This window comes from Haematobia irritans, chromosome 2 (assembly GCF_050003625.1).
Source record: "Haematobia irritans isolate KBUSLIRL chromosome 2, ASM5000362v1, whole genome shotgun sequence".
NCBI lineage: Eukaryota > Metazoa > Arthropoda > Insecta > Diptera > Muscidae > Haematobia > Haematobia irritans.
The window spans coordinates 124,683,256-124,704,469 of record NC_134398.1 but is presented as its reverse complement, the minus strand read 5'-3'; the positions used below and the strand labels follow the sequence as shown (position 1 = coordinate 124,704,469).

General features: G+C 33.1%; 1 protein-coding gene across 7 annotated transcripts in view; it reads left to right on the top strand.

The window, feature by feature from the left end:
- The window catches only part of SCAR (wiskott-Aldrich syndrome protein family member 3 SCAR), a 51,751-nt gene extending 30,537 nt beyond the window's left edge, over window positions 1–21,214 (top strand). For 4 of the 7 annotated variants that reach the window (XM_075296093.1, XM_075296092.1, XM_075296091.1 and 1 more), the window contains 6 exons: window positions 1,152–1,964; window positions 5,399–5,650; window positions 14,621–15,414; window positions 18,683–18,700; window positions 18,932–19,160; window positions 20,462–21,214. In XM_075296093.1, coding sequence (XP_075152208.1) covers window positions 1,238–1,964; window positions 5,399–5,650; window positions 14,621–15,414; window positions 18,683–18,700; window positions 18,932–19,160; window positions 20,462–20,640 — 2,199 coding nt within the window. In that variant the 5' untranslated portion in view covers window positions 1,152–1,237 and the 3' untranslated portion in view covers window positions 20,641–21,214. The remainder of the gene's footprint in view (window positions 1–1,151; window positions 1,965–5,398; window positions 5,651–14,620; window positions 15,415–18,682; window positions 18,701–18,931; window positions 19,161–20,461) is intronic. The other 3 variants (XM_075296095.1, XM_075296097.1, XM_075296098.1) reach the window with 3 other exon arrangements.

Below are 21,214 nucleotides of genomic sequence, written 5' to 3'. Positions count from 1 at the left end.
AAAAAATGCATTAAAAATAAACAAAATAAAAGGTTTTCAAGTTCGTGAAATATAGGTTTTTTTAATTCAAATTCTCATCGTTTTTACTATAACAACAAATTATTAGATGGTGTTTCAAGTTGTTAAAAGATTTTTTTCCTTTTTTCTGTCAATATACTTCCATATCCTGAAAAACTTCTTTCAACGTCTGCAGACGATACGGCGCAGTATGAAAAAATCTTCAGCACTGTAGGCGAAGTTTTTTTGACTGACATATGGATCCTTGGAATCTATACCAAAACGTAAAATTTGATTAATTTTTTTTAAGAGGTTCGAACCTCTTATTTCTTCGGGGAATGGCATTGAGTTTTAACGAGTAATCTTTGTTTTCCAAAGAAGATACAGAAGCTCGAATTTTTTCTACAATATGAATAGATTCTTTAAGATCTAATGCTTGAGTCTCAAAGTTTACAATTGTGTTCGTCAGGCTCGAGAAATTTTGTAAGCGAGATCAGAAACCAAACAGCCTGAGTCAGAGAGAATAAAAACAGAAGAGAATGAAACTGTGAAACTGTGTCAGTAAAGAAATAGAATTTAAACCCTACTTTGTAGTAACAAATGTTCTTTTTTATAAATGTTTTCATTCCATTAAAATTTTTGGCAGACAATTTGAAATTATAACTGCCGATGCCTTTATATTAACAAATGTTCTTTTTTTAAAAATGTTTTCATTCCATTAAATTTTTTGGCAGACAATTTGAAATTATAACTGCCGATGCCTTTATAAACAATTTATCAAAACAGCGCTTCGACCGCAACGTCGGTAATACCAAAGCTGCAGGCATTGCGCAAAATTTTCGTCCTCTTGTGTTTTTATTCTTTCTGCCTGAGTGTTAAAAATCGTTGCCAGATTTTTTTTGTTTCCAATATTAGTACAATTTTTGTAGAAAATTTTGAGATGTTTCCTTTTATTTTTGGAAAAACCCAAATACATGATTTTATAAGCAAGAAAGTGCAAAATTTGCGTTAACGTGCCAAATATGCAGAATGCAATATGCATTTTCAAGCATATATTTTCTCTGATAATAATGAAATGATATTTATAAAGGTCAAATAAAAAGAGAACTAATATAGTTAAAATTATAATATCATGCTGTCTCTTTCTTTTGCAGGTTAATTCATGTTTGAACATTATTGAATGTTCCTCTAAAAACCACACACTCAGACGCCGCCTCAGCATTGAGATTCAATCAACAAAATGCCACTGCCCAAACGTTCTATTGAGCCGGTGCATGTGGCCCGTTCTGTCTATCAACAAGATGAATTACAATCAGTGGAATTGGAAACAGTGACAAATACCACACTCACCAATATTATACGTCAGCTGTCGTCCCTATCCAAACATGCTGAGGATGTTTTTGGAGAATTGGCTCGTGATGTGGGCAATATAGGCGATCGTGCCAATTCATTGCAAGCTCGCATCGATCGATTAGCCATTAAGGTCACACAACTGGATAGTACTGTAGAAGAGGTGCCCCTCACCGACATCACAAGGAAGAAAGCTTTTAAATCTGCCAAAAATTTCGATCAACAAATTTTCTCGCGAGCCACCATGCCCGCCCCTATGCTCGAAACCTATGCACAATGTGATAAACCACCACCGTTGGATAAACTCAATGTCTACCGAGATGATGGTAAAGATGGTCTTAAATTCTATACAGATCCGAATTATTTCTTTGAGCTGTGGCGTCAGGAAATGCTTAAGGATACGGAACGCGTTATGCACGATAAAGGCAAGAAAATGCATAGGCCACGACAGGATGGTGGTGCTAGTGGCCGAGGCCACAAGAAACGAGTACGAACTCCACATAATACAAGAGAAAAACAACGACAAATTGCTATTGGACATGGTGAAACTTTAATGCCAAATAATGTTATTTATCGTACACCAAATTCAGTGGTTAATGAGGAAGCTGGTTATGGCAGTAAGTACATATTTTTAATTTTTATATAGTCTCTGGTGACACAACTACATTCAATAATTTTGTAGCAACGTTTATAGGTTGTGGGTAGATTAATTTATTATATTATGTTAATTAATTAATTATGGTTTGTGTTTTTTTTTGGTGAACTCTTAAATATATATGTAAAATTTTTTGTTAATGCGAAAGGGCGTTGTCATCAACAAGCCAGAAGCCCTAGGGACACCAAACAATGTGTTAGAGGTATTCATGTACTTATTACGTGTAATAGTGCCAAGCATGTGTTGCCGGTGTTGTAAATTATCTATGTATTTAGCAGTTTGGGTGTTTGTTAAATACCCTTATATATCACGCAAAAATTATTCTTGGCCTAAATAAAGCCAAGTTGATGTAGATAACTGGAGGTAACGTTCAATTCTTGCCAACATATATATTCTGTTTTGAAAAGCTATGGAAATCTTGGACAATTTTAATGACGGTGATTGGGAATTTTCGTCAATACAAGATACAAAACCAAAGAAGGTAAAAAAACGAAAATTTATTATTAAAAATTCTTAGCTTTCAAAAGAAGCGATTTAAGAAGTTTTTCATGAAATATGTTTATAAGCTTCGATTCTCAATCATGAGGATATGATATCTAGACGCCTTCACATAATGTATATGAATCGATCAAATCTGGACCGAATTCTAATAACAAGATATTTGAAACTACGTTGCCCTATTTGACTGCTAGTCCTGCATTTCTCATAAAGTATGATAAAATTCTGAATTTGGTCAAAGAAATGGTTGCGGTGCAGTTACTTTGAACAACAATGGGCTCTGCCACTATAACCAACCCAACCTATGATAAGAAACAAGTGCCGGAGTTATTGATATCGGTGCATTTTTATATAACACAATTCTGAATTTACCTTTTCGCTATATACCTTGGGAATATGAATTTATTGTTCTTGAGGATCAAATACGATCAAGTCATCAGATTTTGCGCAAATCCTGGCACAAATCCTTTAATGTAAAATGGAACTGTATACGTATATTGAATGTCGTCGGCAGGTATTGCTGATATAACACAATATAAATATTCTCAAATTTTAATTCCGAGATTTAGCCAATTTCATAAAAATTAGTTGGGAGTCAAAATAAGACAAATTTTAAATGTTAGGCAAATTGGATAAACTCGAATTCAACTTGTCACCAGTGAAAAATTATCTGTCGCATCAATGAGTGTACCTCATTATGATCTCTACCAAACAGTGGTTAAGCACCAACTACGAGGGACTGAAAACTACAAATATAAGATATATTCTTATGTTAAAGTGTGGTATTGAACTTGCGGACAACGTCAAATGCGATAATCTTGAAAATATTCGGAAATACCATATTCTGTACCTATTTAAATAAATGTACAGATTTATGCGTATTTTTCGTGATATAAATAAATTGGACCTAATTTTCATTTGATTTTAATAAAGTCACAATAAATAAAATGATTATGTATTGGTCCATATTTAGGTTTGAGCGTCCTGAAGGTATATTCTTTATCCCATTGGATAGGGTTCGTGGCATTAATAACAGGTGTAAAATGGTCCGTTTTAACCACAGCTAAAAAATAAAGTTTCATTGAAATGGTTCGTGGAATTGATTTCTACGCCCTAGCATGGTTTGTCCGACCACATTTATTTATTTTTTAAGTTTTAACCACAGCTAAAAAAATAGAAAGGTTTAGTTAATATTTTTACCCAAAAGTCGTGGAGAGGGTGCGAATTCATTTCCTGCGAACTGTGTTTTGTTAAGGGGTCTCATCTCCTCAACATACATACGCTCTCCCGAACATCCTATTTCAACTGCATAAAAACGCTATTTTTTCTGATGCACCCTCTATGTTGCCTATCCACTTCATTAAAATTTTTTATTTTAAAAAGTCTACCAAGAAGGAGATTCCTTCCGTACAAATATCAAAAACCTTCCTCCAAATTAAAAAAAATATCTGTTTTCAAAAACCTCCCCGACCAGATATTGAAAAATCACGTACACCATATTCTCCCAAGTAAATCGCAGAAGTTTAGTTTTTTTTCACTATTTCAAAGGGGATATCCTCTTCTCCGGCCAGATAACGAACAATCGTGTACACTGCATTCATATATTTACCTTCTTAAACGTCACTAGACATTGCTCTATTATTTTAAAAAGGGACGTCCCCTTTCTCGACAAAATATAGAAAAATAATGTAAGATATTTTCATTGAGAGACCACCCTCAACATGCCTGAAAATCGGAGAACTTCTCTTCAAGTTTCAATATGCCGCGCAAGGAGAGGATCATAATTTCACAATCTTCTGTTAATTTGAAGTAAAGAGAAGTTTAGTTTTTTTCACTATATTTTATATGGGAAGGTACCCCTGCCCGATCAAATTTCGAAAAAAAGTGGCGGATCTAGAATGCTGATTCTGAGATTTGCAATATAATTCAAACTACAAAATTTTGCTCTTCTATGATACCATGCTTACGGGCAATGATATAATTTAGAATGAAGTTTTAAATAAATTGTCGGATCAGTTTTTGGAAATATAAAATTTGTCCTTTTTGCGAACTCATAAACCAGAGCAGGACGAATGTAAATCGACCGAGTCAACATAGGATTTGCCTCGGTCAATTTACATGCTTATTCCTTGGAAATGCATATTGTTCCAGCTTTAGTATATCAAATTTCACTTACCTTCTCATTTCCGACTACAAATAGCATTGTGGCTAATCTACATGAAATGTGGCAATAAATCACTTTGACGATAATTGGTTGTTCGTGCAGCTTTTGGATTTTGAGGTGTTATTTGCGGCCAAAAACAAAATGAATATGTAGTCGACTTATGAACGTGGTTATTAACTTGCTTCAATGATTTACAAGAATATTGTTTTAATTTTAAAATCCGGTATACAGATTTGCTACTGTTAATCTAATGCATCCGTATTTTTATGCCAGTTATGGATCGTTCAAAATCTATAAGTTGACAAGAGATCATTTTGATGAAATTTTTTTGTTTGGGTAATGTGGTGGTAAAAAGGCTTGTCTTCAACCTGTTTTTCTACTACCATACTAATTATCTTCTTCATCCGGATGAAGTTTGTTAGCATGTGATACGTTCAGCTTCTATTAAAAACAACGATAGATAATTTACAACACTTGGACAGTAGAGCTAATAGCATTAGCAGCACATGCGTTATGACGACAAATAAAGTGTAAACTTTCCCCGTTTTTAAAAGATTTTGTTTTATTGTTTTTTAATTAAGTACTAACGATTTTTGTTGTGTTGTTTTTTTTTCACTTCAATGCAATTTTTTTTTATTGAAACTACAACAACAATAACCATCTGAACTGAACACAACAACAACATATATACGTATGATATGTTGGGTTTTTTCCCCCAATACAATAATTACTAGATACTTTAGCACAACTTGTTGAAATCAAAACCACAACAATTGATAGTGAGAGTATAACACAAGCAAACCAACAACAACAACAACTCGATGAAGATCCACAACTACATCAACTTCTACTACTGATGCAAAAAGAAGAAGAAATTGAAGGTGGTGGTGATGGAGCTGGTGGTGGTACATTTTTATTAAATCGCAATAACAGACAATATTTTGTGGTCAATTCAAGTGACAGCAACAACTTTGATGAATTTACATGTAGGTACGACAACGCATCGACAGCGTTCTCAAAACCAAAATGCCAATGAAAAAAAAAAAAAAAAACAAAAAAAACCAATCATCAAATTTCAAATCATTTTAATACAAATTTTCCAACGCTGATGCAGCAGCAAATAAAAGAAATTCGAACAAAGGCCTAATTGGAAAAATATTGAGATATCGAAAGTAGTTCGTAGTCAGTAGGACTACTCTCCTTAATCTCTTGTTCTTCCTGTTAATGTTATGACTCCCATCATTGTATTTGCATTGCGTGCATTAGTTTTGTATTTTTCTTCGTTTGTTATTATTTTGTGCACAGCAGAAAATCAATATTGACCAGATGGAATCCTTTTAACATAAATTTGGATTTAAGTTCTTCAGCCATATCATATTCAGCAATGTCTAATACCATTCCACCATTTTCGTGCATCTATAGATATGTATATGATTGCGTTATCACCACCCAGCAAAGCAAATCCATCAAAGCTTTTCAGCCAAACAAATGAAGTGCAGAGCAGCCAATCGTACCTTCATCGTCGTTGTTATGAATATTTTTATATAGATTCGGAGATGTATGAAATATGAGGGAATCTTGGGAGTTCGGACTTGTCATTGGTATTTTATAGTAGGTTACTTTTTGCATTTTCTATGGGATTAAAGGCATAACATTTTGTAAGCAATATAGTTTTGTTGTATCAACAATTTTTCCGGTTTACTAAACCTGTAAAATATTAAAAATGCTTCAGAGAAATCAAAATTTCCAAATGTACCAAAGAGAACAAAAAGTGTACTTTTTGGTTTAAAATTGTACCAACTTCAGAAAATAATTCCGTCGAAATTTTGGTAATTTAGGTATTTACATGTCCTCCGTAACAAAATTAAAACATTCCGAAATTTACATCTTGATTTTACTTTTCTATACGCACCAACAGAAGGTCAATATCATAATTTTTTTTTATTGTATGTAGTTGTCTACATACCGATCTAAACTGGAAGTTACATTTTTTATTTATTTTTTATTTATTTTGTCCGAACTAAGTATTAGTATTTTCTGTTGCTGTGAGTTATAAAGCAATGAATGTTTGTACCAAGTAGCTCATTGGGTTCTTGCATGTGGAATGTACCCAAATTTAGTACAATTGTACCATCTTTTGCATCCCTGTTTCATATATGACCGATTATCACACACTATGATAAAGGACCGTTTTCGTGTTACTGAATTCGTATGATTCGGTTACAGGTAGTGAGTGCTACATTTTTGCATTCTTGGATCAATAATAAAAGACACATGGTGTCTTTGGCAATAATGCTCAGGTTTGTCCTTGAATCGATCTACACATGTCCGTCTGTCTGTGAACACATTTTTGTGATCCAAGTCTAGGTCGCAGTTTTACCATAATCGACTTCAAATTTGGTACAAGTATGTGTTTTGGGTCAGAATAGAACCTTATTGATTTTGGAAGAAATCGGTTCAGATTTAGATATCGCTCACACATATATCTTTCGTCCGATAAGTACTTATATGCCCCCAGAGGCCAGAGTTTTACTCCGATGTACATTGGACTGAATAGTCTAAGTGAGTCTGAAACTAAATTTGGCTGCAAGTTTAACCTACCCTAACCTTTACTCCGATGTACGTGAAATTTGCACATGTTAAAAATATATATATAAAATCTATTACTATTTAGATATAACTCGCGTATATATTTTTCGCCCGATTTGCACTCATATGACCACAGAGACAAAATTCCGATCGAAAATTTGTTAACATAAATCAAATTTTCTTATATTTGTAATATATATCTATCGTCCGATAAACCATAAATTCACTTTTGCGAGGTTACCAAAAAATTGCTTTAGATTTAAATATTTGCCATATTTTTATACTAATATTGTGTTTCACCCCAGGACGTTAACCAACTTAATTTTATAGATTTTGTAGAAGTCTCAGAAATTTTGTCCAGATCGGGTCAGATTTAAATATATGTACATGGGAACACCCATGTACACAACAAATTTTAAAACTTTGCGATGGTATCGAAAATGTAGATTTACATAGTGGTGCAGGGTATATTATTTTATTTATTTATTTATTTATTTATTTTTTCTTGGCGAATCCAAGCCGCAAAGCCATATACGGATTCCAAAACTACACAAACATAGCAATAATAACAAATTATAAAAATTATGCGCTTAAAAACTAGTATCAATAAGTGACTAAACTGAATTTGAAACAAACAAATACACAATAATTAAAACAATTAACAAAATTAAGAAAAAACTATTAAAAAAAAAATAAATAAAATTATCAATTTAAAAAAATTAAAAAATAAGAACAATAAAAAAATAAAAAAGTTAAAAAAAACATGAATATGTGAGTAAGACAGCAATACTAACATAAAAAGCTAGTAAAGAGACTCAATAAAATAAATAAAAATTTATATAACATAATACAAACTAAATAAAAAAAAACTAAAAACTAAATAAAAAATATATATATATAAAAAATAAATAAAAATTAAACAAATTAATTAAAGAATTTACAGCTACTCAGTAACTACTCAACATCTGCTAACACAACGTTAGGAATGAGACAATACATGCAGCATAAAAATTAAATTAACATTTAACATAACAAAAAAAAAAGAAAAAAATAATAATAAAAATAAAATTAAAATTAAAATTATTATCTGACATAAATTGTATAAGACTTAGTACTTATCACACATTTGACTCATGAATTAGAAAAATGAACATGTAGTCTTTTACGAAATGTAGTTGAGGAACAATTAAATATCTTGAGAGAAATAGGTAATGCATTGAAAATGCGAGCAACGCGGACAAAATAAGACTTTTCTAATGGAGTCGTTAACCTAGGTATAAATATTTGTGGGTTACGAACCGACCTGCAGAAGGTAAACAATTCCGCAACGTACCTATGCGTCTGTGTCCTATATACCTTATGGAAATGCAACAAAACACGAATATCTACAAATTTGCAAAATTCACATCCCAAAAAGTCAATGACACATGGTGTCACATGCTGACGAACATTGAGAGCATAAACAAATCTAATTATTCTATTAAAAATCAGCTGAATTCTCTTGAAGACAAATCCTAACGTCCCAGAAAACACCTCTAAACAATACAAAATGACAGGCATCAACAGGGAATGAGCTACTCTCTTCCTAATCACAAACGGCATATGTAATTCAACATTGTACAACTTACTTAAAAGAAAATTAATCCTAGAACATATTGCACTGATATGAGGTTGAAATGATAAGTCAGAATCCAAGACAACACCAAGACACTTGACGCGATCAACAAAGGCGATTGGCACATTCCCAAAATTCACAGACACATCCCCATGATTAGTGAACCTAATCGCCTTAGTTTTGTCAGTATTAACAGAAAGACCATTTGTACACATCCAGTCACATAAAATTCTTGACGTATCATCAATAACACTTTGCAGGACATCAGGGAAATCAGACTGACTTTTAAAAAGAAGTTGTATATCATCAGCAAACGCAAATGGTAAACAATTCGGACTAGCTACTAAATCAAACAGATCATTAATGAACATAATGAATAAAAGCGACCCAAGCACAGACCCCTGTGGAACACCACTAACTACACCACTAACTATTATAGTTGGCCCAGGCGACTTCAAACTTTCCCTACTTGTTTAAACTATATGGTTTAAACAGTGTACGGACAATTGTTTGAGATTATTGTCAGTACACCAAACTGTTAAAGCGTTATTTCATTGTATCCCAAAAAATTTATTGCGGATTCGTTTCAAGTAAATTGTATTTTAAAGATCAAGCTTGAATAATTATTTTCTATCTGATACCAAAAAGATAGAATAAAATCCAATTATCTAGTTTCTGAGATACGATGAAATATATTTTCAATAGTTTGGGCATTTGTTAGAAGGTATAATTATGTGTACGTTTCTTTAAGTTTACAATTTTTTTACGAATTCAAAGGATTCTGCTGCAATAAAAAAAACTTTCAAATTCAGGTAATAATGCCAATGTCAAGGTTATTCCCAAGATTCTTGGTAAAATAGGTTCCCGAATTTATGGTTTCTTTTACATTTACGTTATAATTTTATTATATGTTTGTTTTCTTTTTTAACTCATTTCCAATTATTTGTTCTTTTTTATTTGATCATCAAGATATGTTTATAAAAATTGTTTTTAAATTATCGAATCACATTATTTATAAAATCTCATCATATCATTTCATATCAATAAAATCAATCACATCATTTGTATATGTTCCAGGCAGCAATGTAAAACCATACAATATGCTTTCTCATCTGGAAAATAATAGTAATCTAACGAAGCAAACCGCTGTTGCCATTGCAGGTCAGAGTTAAATAAAAACAAAATCTCAAACTGCATCGGTGTTCATAAAAAAAAAACAAATAATAATTTAATTATATATATAAACAAATATATCGCATATTATATATTATTTCGTTTGTTTTCTTAGAAAACTAAACTAGCCTCCACTTTACTTTACATTTTTGGCACATAACTTACCCATTTGCCCTAATCATACTTACTATCTAACACATCATTTATTGTTTAATGTAAATTTGTTACTATAGGCAAACTGATACGTTTTGTAGTTATCGAAATGTGTCGCACTTGTAGATTAACTATGAATAACTCGGTTAAAGTTTTTATTAAAAAAATTTCGAACGAAAATTTGAAGAAAAAGAGTCAATAAAATTTCCTAGTCGATTTGGATATTTAATTCGACTTTCTATCGGTGAAATAGAGTCGTGAATTGTCCCAGTAGGCTGAATGATAAAATATTAGTTCACAAAATAAAAGACTAATGATTTCAAATATTAATCGTTAAATATATTTTTAGTCATTTGAGGGTTGGGTAATATAATCTTATAATCATTTCTGCAGGAGTTCACCTTTTGGTCCTTGTATTCCATGATCAACATTTTAAGTTGACAATGATCTTATTATGGCACATGTATTTATGTGATGGAATGCTCCTCCACTGTCTAGAAAAGACACAATTGAATATTACACGACAGATACTGCACATTCAATATAAAAAGCACTCTGCAGATTGATATCTCTATAGAGCTTCCCAAGCAAATTTGCTTAGCGCCCCTGCAAAAACTCCCTCCTCCCATTTGGATAGCGCTGCTGTAGAATATACTTTCAAGCAATCATCTCGATACAATTAATACAGTGCACTCGCGGTAACGTGAACTATTTAAAACCAAGAGAGTTTACGTTAGCGAACTTTCAATTTAAGAACAAACCATAGCCTTCAGTAGTTTTACACGTTCTAGCGTAATAGTCTTTTATTTTTGTTATTAGTAATATTACTTATAAAGCTATTGAAATTAATAATTAATATAATCACAAAGAATCCATAGGTGTATTTGAAATTGTATTTGATAATGGGAATCTGCCTTTAACGTCAAATTTGTTCACATTACGGAATAGTTAGTATAACAAAACATGTGTTTAGTTTATGCGGTGTTCACGTTACCGCGAGTGCATTTTATATGTATTTGTATGCTCTATTATTTGAATCTCAATATTCGTTCAAATCATACATAACTAATTCCATTAACTTTTTACATTCCTCAATTCAAAGCACACCAGAATAGTTGAGCTGACATCTATCGCCCTCAAGAGTCAATTAATTAAATAAATCGATATTTATATACATAAATTATTTTTATATTCTATTTCATTGATGTAATTTTGTATATTCTTTTATCTTCGAACTTTTTAAATGTGTTCAGTCATTCACATTTATTCGAATAAATCTATACACTCACCACAGAAAAAAATACAGACCGTATCTTATATTGACCTAATGAACAATAGAACATCACTTTAATTTTGTGTACTCCAAGCGTCAAATGTTCGCAAAGATTACAAAGGCGAAAGACAAAGATTTGTTTACTATTAGGTTTCAATTTTAGAAAACTTCATATTATTATATTGATATCTGCAGGTCTCTAGATTATAGTTTTGTTCCAGTCGAATTAAAAATAGCTAAGGATCAACTGAGTTTGACAATTAACGGAAAATGTTTACTTTTTTTAATACAACGGCTCATATATTTTATTCGGTACAATTTGTTTTTTGGTTTGACATTTTTTTTTTTGTTACATGTACTACAATTTTGTTTGAATGTATCAACCATTTCTCCTTGTCGTATTATTTTATAATTATAGTGATTAAAAAAACAGATTAGCGAGAAAAGGCCAAATTGGCAACGACGATGTGGTGTGTTTAAACGACGGTGTCCAAAACCGATACCGGTTAATCGGATTCAATTCCATAAACCGAAACCGGATAGTGAAAAGAATTTTAATTTTCGGTTAATCGCAAAAACCGGGATTTGACCGTCGGTTAACCGGTTTTCAGAATTTCAATTAAATTTCTATCTGCTTTGTCATATGTCTTTTCAGAAAGTTGAACTTTTTGTAAAGAGGTACTGAAGATAAGGAACAACTGACGACTTACAACATGTTCTCACTACATAGCACGAACTAATCTCTTACTACACCACGAATTCGCATTCTTCGATAAAACTGAAGAGATAAATTGTGTGGCTTGCAAAAAAGCATAATCCAGCAATGATTCACACACAAAGTACAATGTTATCTCCCCATGATTGATGGTAGATTTTTATTTCCTTATTTGTTTTTGTTTCGCTTTCAACGGGTAATAGGTTCAAATCTTGACTATATACTATTCAAATGAACTTCAGCAATTTTAGACAAATCAGCTGTGTTGGCGGTAAAAGGTGGTTAAAATTTCAAGGGCCGATGTTGATTTTGAATAAAACACAAACTATTTAGGAAATTATTGTAATTTTATTTTATTATGATATATTGGTATTATTCAATTATGTATGGAACAAAATATCGGCCAAATGGGCGCCGCGACCTCGGTGGTACACCTTCATCCGATGGTCCAAATTTTCGATGACGCTGAGGCATAATGGAGGTTCTATGCCGTTAATTTACCGAATTATCTCATCTTTTAGCTATTGAATTGTTGCTGGCTTATCGACGTACACCTTTTCCTTCAAATAACCCCAAAGAAAGAAGTCCAACGGTGTCAAATCACATGATCTTGGCGGCCAATTGACATCGCCATTCGGTGAGATAACACGGCCATTGAATTTGTTGCGCAAAAGAGCCATTGTTTCGTTAGCTGTGTGGCAAGTGGTACCGTCCTGCTGAAACCACATATCGTCCATATCTTCCAATTCGGGCCATAAAAAGTTCGTTATCATCTCACCATAGCGAACACCATTCACAGTAACTGCCTGACCGGCCTAATTTTGGAAAAAAATACGGCCCGATGATGCCGCCAGCCCATAAACCGCACCAAACAGTCACACTTTGTGGGTGCATTGGTTTTTCGATTTTTGGATTCTCATTCGCCCAAATGCGGCAATTCTGTTTATTGACGAATCCACTGAGGTGAAAATGTGCCTCATCACTGAAGATGATTTTCTTCGAAAATTGATCATCCACTGTTGCCATTTCTTGGAACCATTTAACACGTTGTTGGATTGTGTATCTCTCCATGGTTCAAATTGAGTAAGTCTTAAATAGAGAAATGTCAAATAAAATTCGGAAAAAAACTCGGCGTTTAGGTGTGGTTCACATTCAACATCGGTCCTTACAATTTAACCACCCGTTATTACTGAGTAATAATTTACAATATGATTATTAACCCACAGATAAACATACACATCGTTGACTTGATCCCCTAATTTGTTTATATGTACGCATAAGCTTTTTAATGCAAAGGGTAATAGATTCAAGCCCATACTATATAGCATTGATGTAAATGGAATTAGGGCGTTTTACCACGCCAATTAGGCCCATGATGTTTGTGAATTATTCAGCAATGTTACAGTCAAAATGTCATCTTTAACGCATTTGATGTAAAATGAGTAAAAATATCTCTTTTTTAATTATTTTTTTGGGACAAAATTATAAAACTAATTCGAAATAATACAGAATTGTCCAAAAGAAGTTTTAATATCGAACGTAAAAAGAATTTGCGCACATTATGGTTAAAATTTAAGTGGTTAGCACCGTGACCTAAAATGTATTAACTTGCTTTTAAAATCTTGAACGGTGTATTTGAAATAGGAATAAAATACATTAAAAAGCAATTATCATCCATTTTAACATTTCTCATAATTCATTTCATTTATACATCCTTTTAATATTTTTTATCTCTAATAATTCAATGTTAATATAATTTCATAATTTTTTTTATTGCAACAACAATCAAGTAAAGTTGTTGGTAATATTTGGATTGCTTTTTTTATTCTATACTTTTTTATAGCCTTAGATAAATTACATCTTCTCGCTCCAACGATCTCCACTTTTCTATCAGTCTGTCTGCTGTTTCATTTCGTTATAGTACATCAAACTCCTTCTTCTACTAAAATCCTTCTCTCTTCTCTAAAACCACACCCCTAATAAATGTTCTGTACGTCATTCTGTTCAATAGGCAAACGCAAACTTATCATTGTGCAGCTGTTTTACGAATTGGCTTAAAGTGATATAAAAATTGGCTAAATAACTTTTCTAACGCAAAAGCTCAAATTAATTATAGTCGTACAGTTCATACTAAAATTATATAAATAAAAAGATCCTCTAAAATTAAGCAAGTCAATGTTATTGTTACTATTTTGTTCATGAGTTTGAGTTGTTCATAATTTTTATATATATTTTTTTCATTTTTGTTTGTCTTTAAGATTAAAATTCACTTTTCTTGTGAATAGTCTCTGTTTTTTGTACCTTTGTTCCATGTTAACTTTATTCTTTAGAAATATTCAATTATTACATATGTATATGTGTGTTTCATAAATGTTAAATTTGTCATTTGCTCTTAACGTTTATACTAATTTTGGTTTTTCCTTTTTTTCTCTACAAAGGCATGGGCATTTACGATACACGACCTCCACGGCCAAACTCTATCGAGTTACGACGCAGTTATCAATCGGAGCAAATTGATGGTGTTTATGGTCCCCTGTCACCACAGACGGCTGGCCAAATGATGACGAATGCCCAGGGAGGCGGTAGTCAGTATGCCAGCACGGCATATGCTGCCAATGGCATGCATCCGTCGCAGCAAATGCTTCAACACGGTGGAATGCAACAACAGTCACAGCAAATGTATGAAGATGCTCTTTACCATCAGTCACATGGCCTATATGGTCAGACGGGACAAGGTGGTCCAATGTCACCAGAACCGATTTACGCTCCAGGTACACCGTCAAGGACTAAGCCACGTCCTTCGGTACCACCGCCAGCACCGCCATCAAATGGCAGTGGTGGCGGTACACCGACAGCATCCAATGCAAACACACCAACAAGGGGACGCAGTATGTCGACCAGTCGTGATGCATTGCCTCCACCTCCACCCATACCAGATGGTATGGTCAACACCAATTCACCATCGCAAATGTTGGCGGCAATGAATGGCGTTCCAGGCGGAAGTGGCCATATTGCGGCGAAATTATTGGGACGTACCAATAGCACATCGAGAGCTGGCTCTCCACAATTGGCACCTAGTAATAGTGTGCAAGACGCTAATGCCTTGGTAATGGCACAATTGAATAATACCATCAACAGTTTTAATACCCTGAGTATGGGTGGTGGTATGTCACAGCATCAACAATTGAATTCACTTAGTGATTTGCCTCCACCGCCGCCGGTGCCAGATCAGGTAATATTAATAATTGAAAAAAAATCTACAACAACATGTTTAACTTAAATCTTTATCTATATTTGTCAAGGAGATAATGGGTTTTAGGATTGTTTTTAATTTCCACTAAATGCATCATTTAGTTTTTCCACATCTCCATATCTATTCTCTACATAACTTAAGTAAGGCAATGTTAAGAATTTCAATTTCAAAAATTTGTACCAAATCGATATTAAACATGTGAAAAACGAAAAATGACCTTTAGAAGCATTTAATTTCGATTTAAATGACAAGAAAGACAATTTTCGACCTTCTCAACAATAAGTCAAACGTCGAATTCCGGCTTAAGTATTGTAATTAGAATCAAACAGTTGACTTTTCAACTTTCTCAGAAATTGTAGAAGTAGACTTTTTCGACTTATTCAAGGTATGAGAAAAGCCAATTTTCGACTTATATTAATACGACTTTTTAAAATTTCTTACTTTATCCAAAGATAGAAAAATCGAATTTTTTTAAATTTTTATCGATTTTCGACTCTAAACTTCTTGTTAGCATAAAAAAGTTTGTTAGTTAAATTTGAAGATTATAAAAAGTCGACTTCAAATTTAATTCAACAAAAGGTCAAGTATTCAAAATGTCGATTTCTATAATTTTATCACGTTCCTGCAAGGACAGCAACTCATTTTTGGCGTGTAGTTTTTATTTTCCTCGGTTTTTACGACCACTATAGTTTTTTGGTGCGATACACAAACATTTTGTTCAGTTTGAGCTCGTCAACCATCACTGTAAATATCTTAAAAACTCATCTTTACAATCTATGCACAATGTGTTATGTGCCTGAAGAACTTTCTGATTATTGAAAACTAGTATATATAAATTTTATTAAGAGCAAGTTGATTGGAATTCGAGTGATTGTTTCTTTCGCATGGGCATTTGTAAGATTTACAGGAGTATGGCATAACTTTTTGGACATTGTATCGATGCCCTCATTCCAGAGTACGCAAAGTCGACTTATGGGAGCCACCGTGGTTCAATGGTTAGCATGCCCGCCTTGCATACACAAAGTCGAGAGTTCGATTCCTGCTTCGACCGAAAACCAAAAAGTTTTTCAGCGGTGGATTATCCCACCTCAGTAATGCTGGTGACATTTCTGAGAGTTTCAAAGCTTCTCTAAGTGGTTTCACTGCAAGGTGGAACGCCGTTCGGACTCGGCTATAAAAAGGATTTCTGAGAGTTTCAAAGCTTCTCTAAGTGGTTTCACTGCAGGGTGGAACGCCGTTCGGACTCGGCTATAAAAAGGAGGTCCCTTGTCATTGAGCTTAACATGGAATCGGGCAGCACTCAGTGATAAGAGAGAAGTTCACCAATGTGGTATCACAATGGACTGAATAGTCTAAGTGAGCCTGATACATCGGGCTGCCACCTAACCCAAGTCGACTTAGCATGTTTAGATGGAGTTCGCTGTTTTTTATTCGGATTGATGTGAACTGCATCCTGTCAAAAGTTCGAATTTATTGGACATTTCTATCAATAGTTATGGTTAATATTGTACTTAGCCTGCGTCTAAAGTTTTAAAAAATGTCCAATCCAAAAAGGGCAAAAAACTTTGTTCGATCTAAAGTGGTCTGTCATATTTAGCCATGTTCTATTATCACTATTTTGAGTTCGTATATACTAAAAAAAATATAAAAAATATGATTTTAAGACCGAAAATAAGGGAATTTCTATCTTATACGGGTTTTGAGAAATTTCAAAAAACAAAACATGTTTCTTGTTTCCGTTGTTTTTGATCTCAGCTTAAAACCATGCATTGACTAAACTACAAGTGTAGCTTAACCAACAGAGGAAAGTATGCTTGTCAAATTTATTTGGGCAAAGCCCTATGGACTGCAAGATGGTTGGATGTACAGCTGTTTCGGAATTACCACATTCCTCATCAGCATCCTCTACTTGCAGCAAAACTATCAACCAATTATCAGAATAAATTCGGGTAATTCACTCAACCCAAAGTGAACTACACTTGAACCTCCCGAAAAAGGGTTTGATAGTCGGCTACTGCCTAAACAAATTTGCCAGCATATCTCTTTTCCTTTGCCAAACTCAAATCATCGATTTGAATGTATTTGGCTGGGTTTGTTTTTGAGCGTGCTTCCTCTATCTTCATTCGTTTTGTTTGTTATTGTTGGCTTCTCTTCAATCGTTATTGTTGTTTTTGATCTCAGCTTAAAGCCATGCATTGACTAAACTACAAGTGTAGCTTAACCAACAGAGGAAAGTATGCTTGTCAAATTTATTTGGGCAAAGCCCTATAGACTGCAAGATGGTTGGATGTACAGCTGTTTCGGAATTACCACATTCCTCATCAGCATCCTCTACTTGCAGCAAAACTATCAACCAATTATCAGAATAAATTCGGGTAATTCACTCAACCCAAAGTGAACTACACTTGAACCTCCCCAAAAGTGTAGTTCACAGCTGTACATCCAACCATCTTGCAGTCTATAGGGCGTTGCCCAAATAAATTTGACAAGCATACTTTCCTCTGTTGGTTAAGCTACACTTGTAGTTTAGTCAATGCATGGCTTTAAGCTGAGATCAAAAACAACAATAACGATTGAAGAGAAGCCAACAATAACAAACAAAACGAATGAAGATAGAGGAAGCACGCTCAAAAACAAACCCAGCCAAATACATTCAAATCGATAATTTGAGTTTGGCAAAGGAAAATAGATATGCTAGCAAATTTGTTTAGGCAGTAGCCGACTATCAAACCCTTTTTCGGGAGGTTCAAGTGTAGTTCACTTTGGGTTGAGTGAATTACCCGAATTTATTCTGATAATTGGTTGATAGTTTTGCTGCAAGTAGAGGATGCTGATGAGGAATGTGGTAATTCCGAAACAGCTGTACATCCAACCATCTTGCAGTCTATAGGGCTTTGCCCAAATAAATTTGACAAGCATACTTTCCTCTGTTGGTTAAGCTACACTTGTAGTTTAGTCAATGCATGGCTTTAAGCTGAGATCAAAAACAACAATAACGATTGAAGAGAAACCAACAATAACAAACAAAACGAATTTCTTGTTTCCTGTAAAATTCACTTTTTAGACTTAGCGCACTTTGGAATGTAGACATCGATATATACTCGTATAATTTATACTCCGAAAAGATTAGTAAGCATATATTTAGGTTTTCTCTATTCTTGTACCTGTCGTTTATTTCAACCATTTACTAATGCTTAATTTTTTCTTTTATTTCCTCTTTAATCTTCAACTATCTTCTGCCAATCAGGGATACTATGGTTCAAAGGTACAATTATTTTTTAAAGAATTATATTTTTTAATTAGTAATTCTTCGAAATTATTCTATATAGCCCAATTGAATTGAATATTGAATATTGGTAGTTAATTTGTTAAATGTAGAAATTTATTATTTTCATGTAATAGTAAATGAATTATGTAGTATTGTTAATTTCTTAGTAACATTTTATTGGTTATTATTTGGTACTAAATTATTTTCTTTTGTTTTTCATGTCCACAGCATGAACCAAAGTTATCGCCACCAAATGCGGCGCCACCGCCACCTCCTCCACCACCACCATTGGATGAAAATGGTACCTCGCCAATGCAATCCCAAGCACCACATCAAATTATGCCAAAACCTTTGCCCAATGGTGATATACAATCAAATGGTCTTAAGCATATTCCCAAGAAGATATTGCCACCATTCCACGATACACGATCGGATTTAATGAAATCTATAAGAGACGGTAAGTTCCTATATGTATGTATGTGAATAGGATAAAGTCATTCTGAATGGAACCCACTTTTATCCATGTATATTTTTTTGTTATTATGACCGTTTTAGTTGAGGTATTAATAAAAAAACCCGTATAGTTTTATTTACTACTTATTTTTAATTAAAATTTAAATTAGTATTGGCCGGGTCCAAGTTTATATAACAAGTTCAACTTGTCCGACTGTAAAAAAATCGTCCGTTTTAAGATAGGGTTATAGAAGTGTGGTCTTCGAAATAGGTTGCTTGCTACCTATTTGGAATATCACCCACATATCGATATATGTAGTGAGGTATTGAGATGAGTATCAAAATGTCGGCTATTTCAAAGTTGGGAATGTTCTTGTTTTTGTTTTAAGTCGATAAATAGATTTTGGTCACAAGCTAAAGTCGATTAGTCGATTTTGGCCAGCATACAAATTCGAATAGTCGTTTGAATCGATTTTCAATATGAAAAAAGTCGATAATCAAATTCTGAAGATTATTTGATATAGGGACTATGCTAGAATTGTATGTGTAATATGCCTTTTAATTTAATTAATTAAAATCGAGAGCGTTATTAAACTCCTAACATCATATGTACACATAACAAAAAATTCAATAAAATTGGGCCAACAAAAATGTTTCATTGATATAACGAGACAATAAAAATATTCGTTTATAGTACGAACATTTCGTTGATGAACAGAGATTTCATTATAATAGCAAAAAAATCATAATATCAACGAATTTTTTCATTGGTTCAATTTTAACGAAATTATTGTCGTGGCTCAGGCACAACATTTCGGTTAGTTAATCACGCTTACGTACACTCACGCTGTTGTCAAATTCGGATTCACGACAATTTCACGACTATACCTTTCTGTACTAGATCGATTTCACGCTAAATAGACGAAGAAACGAGTCGCTTTTCCAAGAAACAAGACTGAGACTTTTTATGCGTTTCAGAAGTTAAAAAAACTACTCGCTGGGTATAAAAATCGAGTGAAAAGTTTATAAACTCCATGAAGGCCCATTTTTCAGTCTTTCACTTAAAAAAGTTGGTATATCAAACAAGTTAATTGAGACTATGTTGTCAGAACTTTCTCAAAATGCTTGTTCAGTTTTTTTGCTAGTACACATAGACATGTACTAGCAAAAAAAAACTGAACAAGCATTTTGAGAATGTTCTGACCATGTTGGAATTTGATATGTCGACATAGAAATATATTTTAGAATTTATGGATTATCTTGTCACTTAATAATTATAATTAATACGTTATTGTTTTATTTCAGGCATTACATTACGTAAAGTGGAAAAATCAGAACAAAAAGAAATTGAACGCAACACGGGACTGCATGATGTTGCTTCTATATTGGCTAGACGAGTGGCAATTGAATTATCCGAATCGGAAGATTCTGATTCAGATGACGACAGTGAAGGTTGGATGGAACCAAATGAAACCTCTGCTTGATCCCTTATGTCTTCTTTAATACCTGAAAAAATCAAAAAGAAAAAGTAAACGACGTAATTATCGATGTCATGTGGTTTAAACCCACACATACACACACACACGCCAACAAATACACAAATTCTCACGCTATTAGTGAAACGATTTCAGCACACTATCTTTCTTCCAAGCCTATCTGCTTATACAGTCACAAATATAAGTTTACCATTATTTGTGAGCTAAGAAATTTTCTTTCAAAAAGTGAAAGTTTTGGAATATGAATGTGCAAAAACTAATGCCACAAAAGTAACAAGATTGATATTTTATATTTTCGCTCAAAACCAACAATTGCATTCTTTAAGAAAATGAAGGATAGAAACGAAATAAATCCGAACGCAACGTTAAGCAAAAAATCAAACATAATTTTCTTTAACGACATAATAATAACAATAATAAGAATATGAAAACTTATTAATAATAAAAACCCTTTTTTGTATATATGTATTAGCAACTATAATAAAAACAAATGGTTATTTTTTTTACAAACAAACATAAAACAATAAAAATAACTTATTATACCATAATAATGAAAATCCAT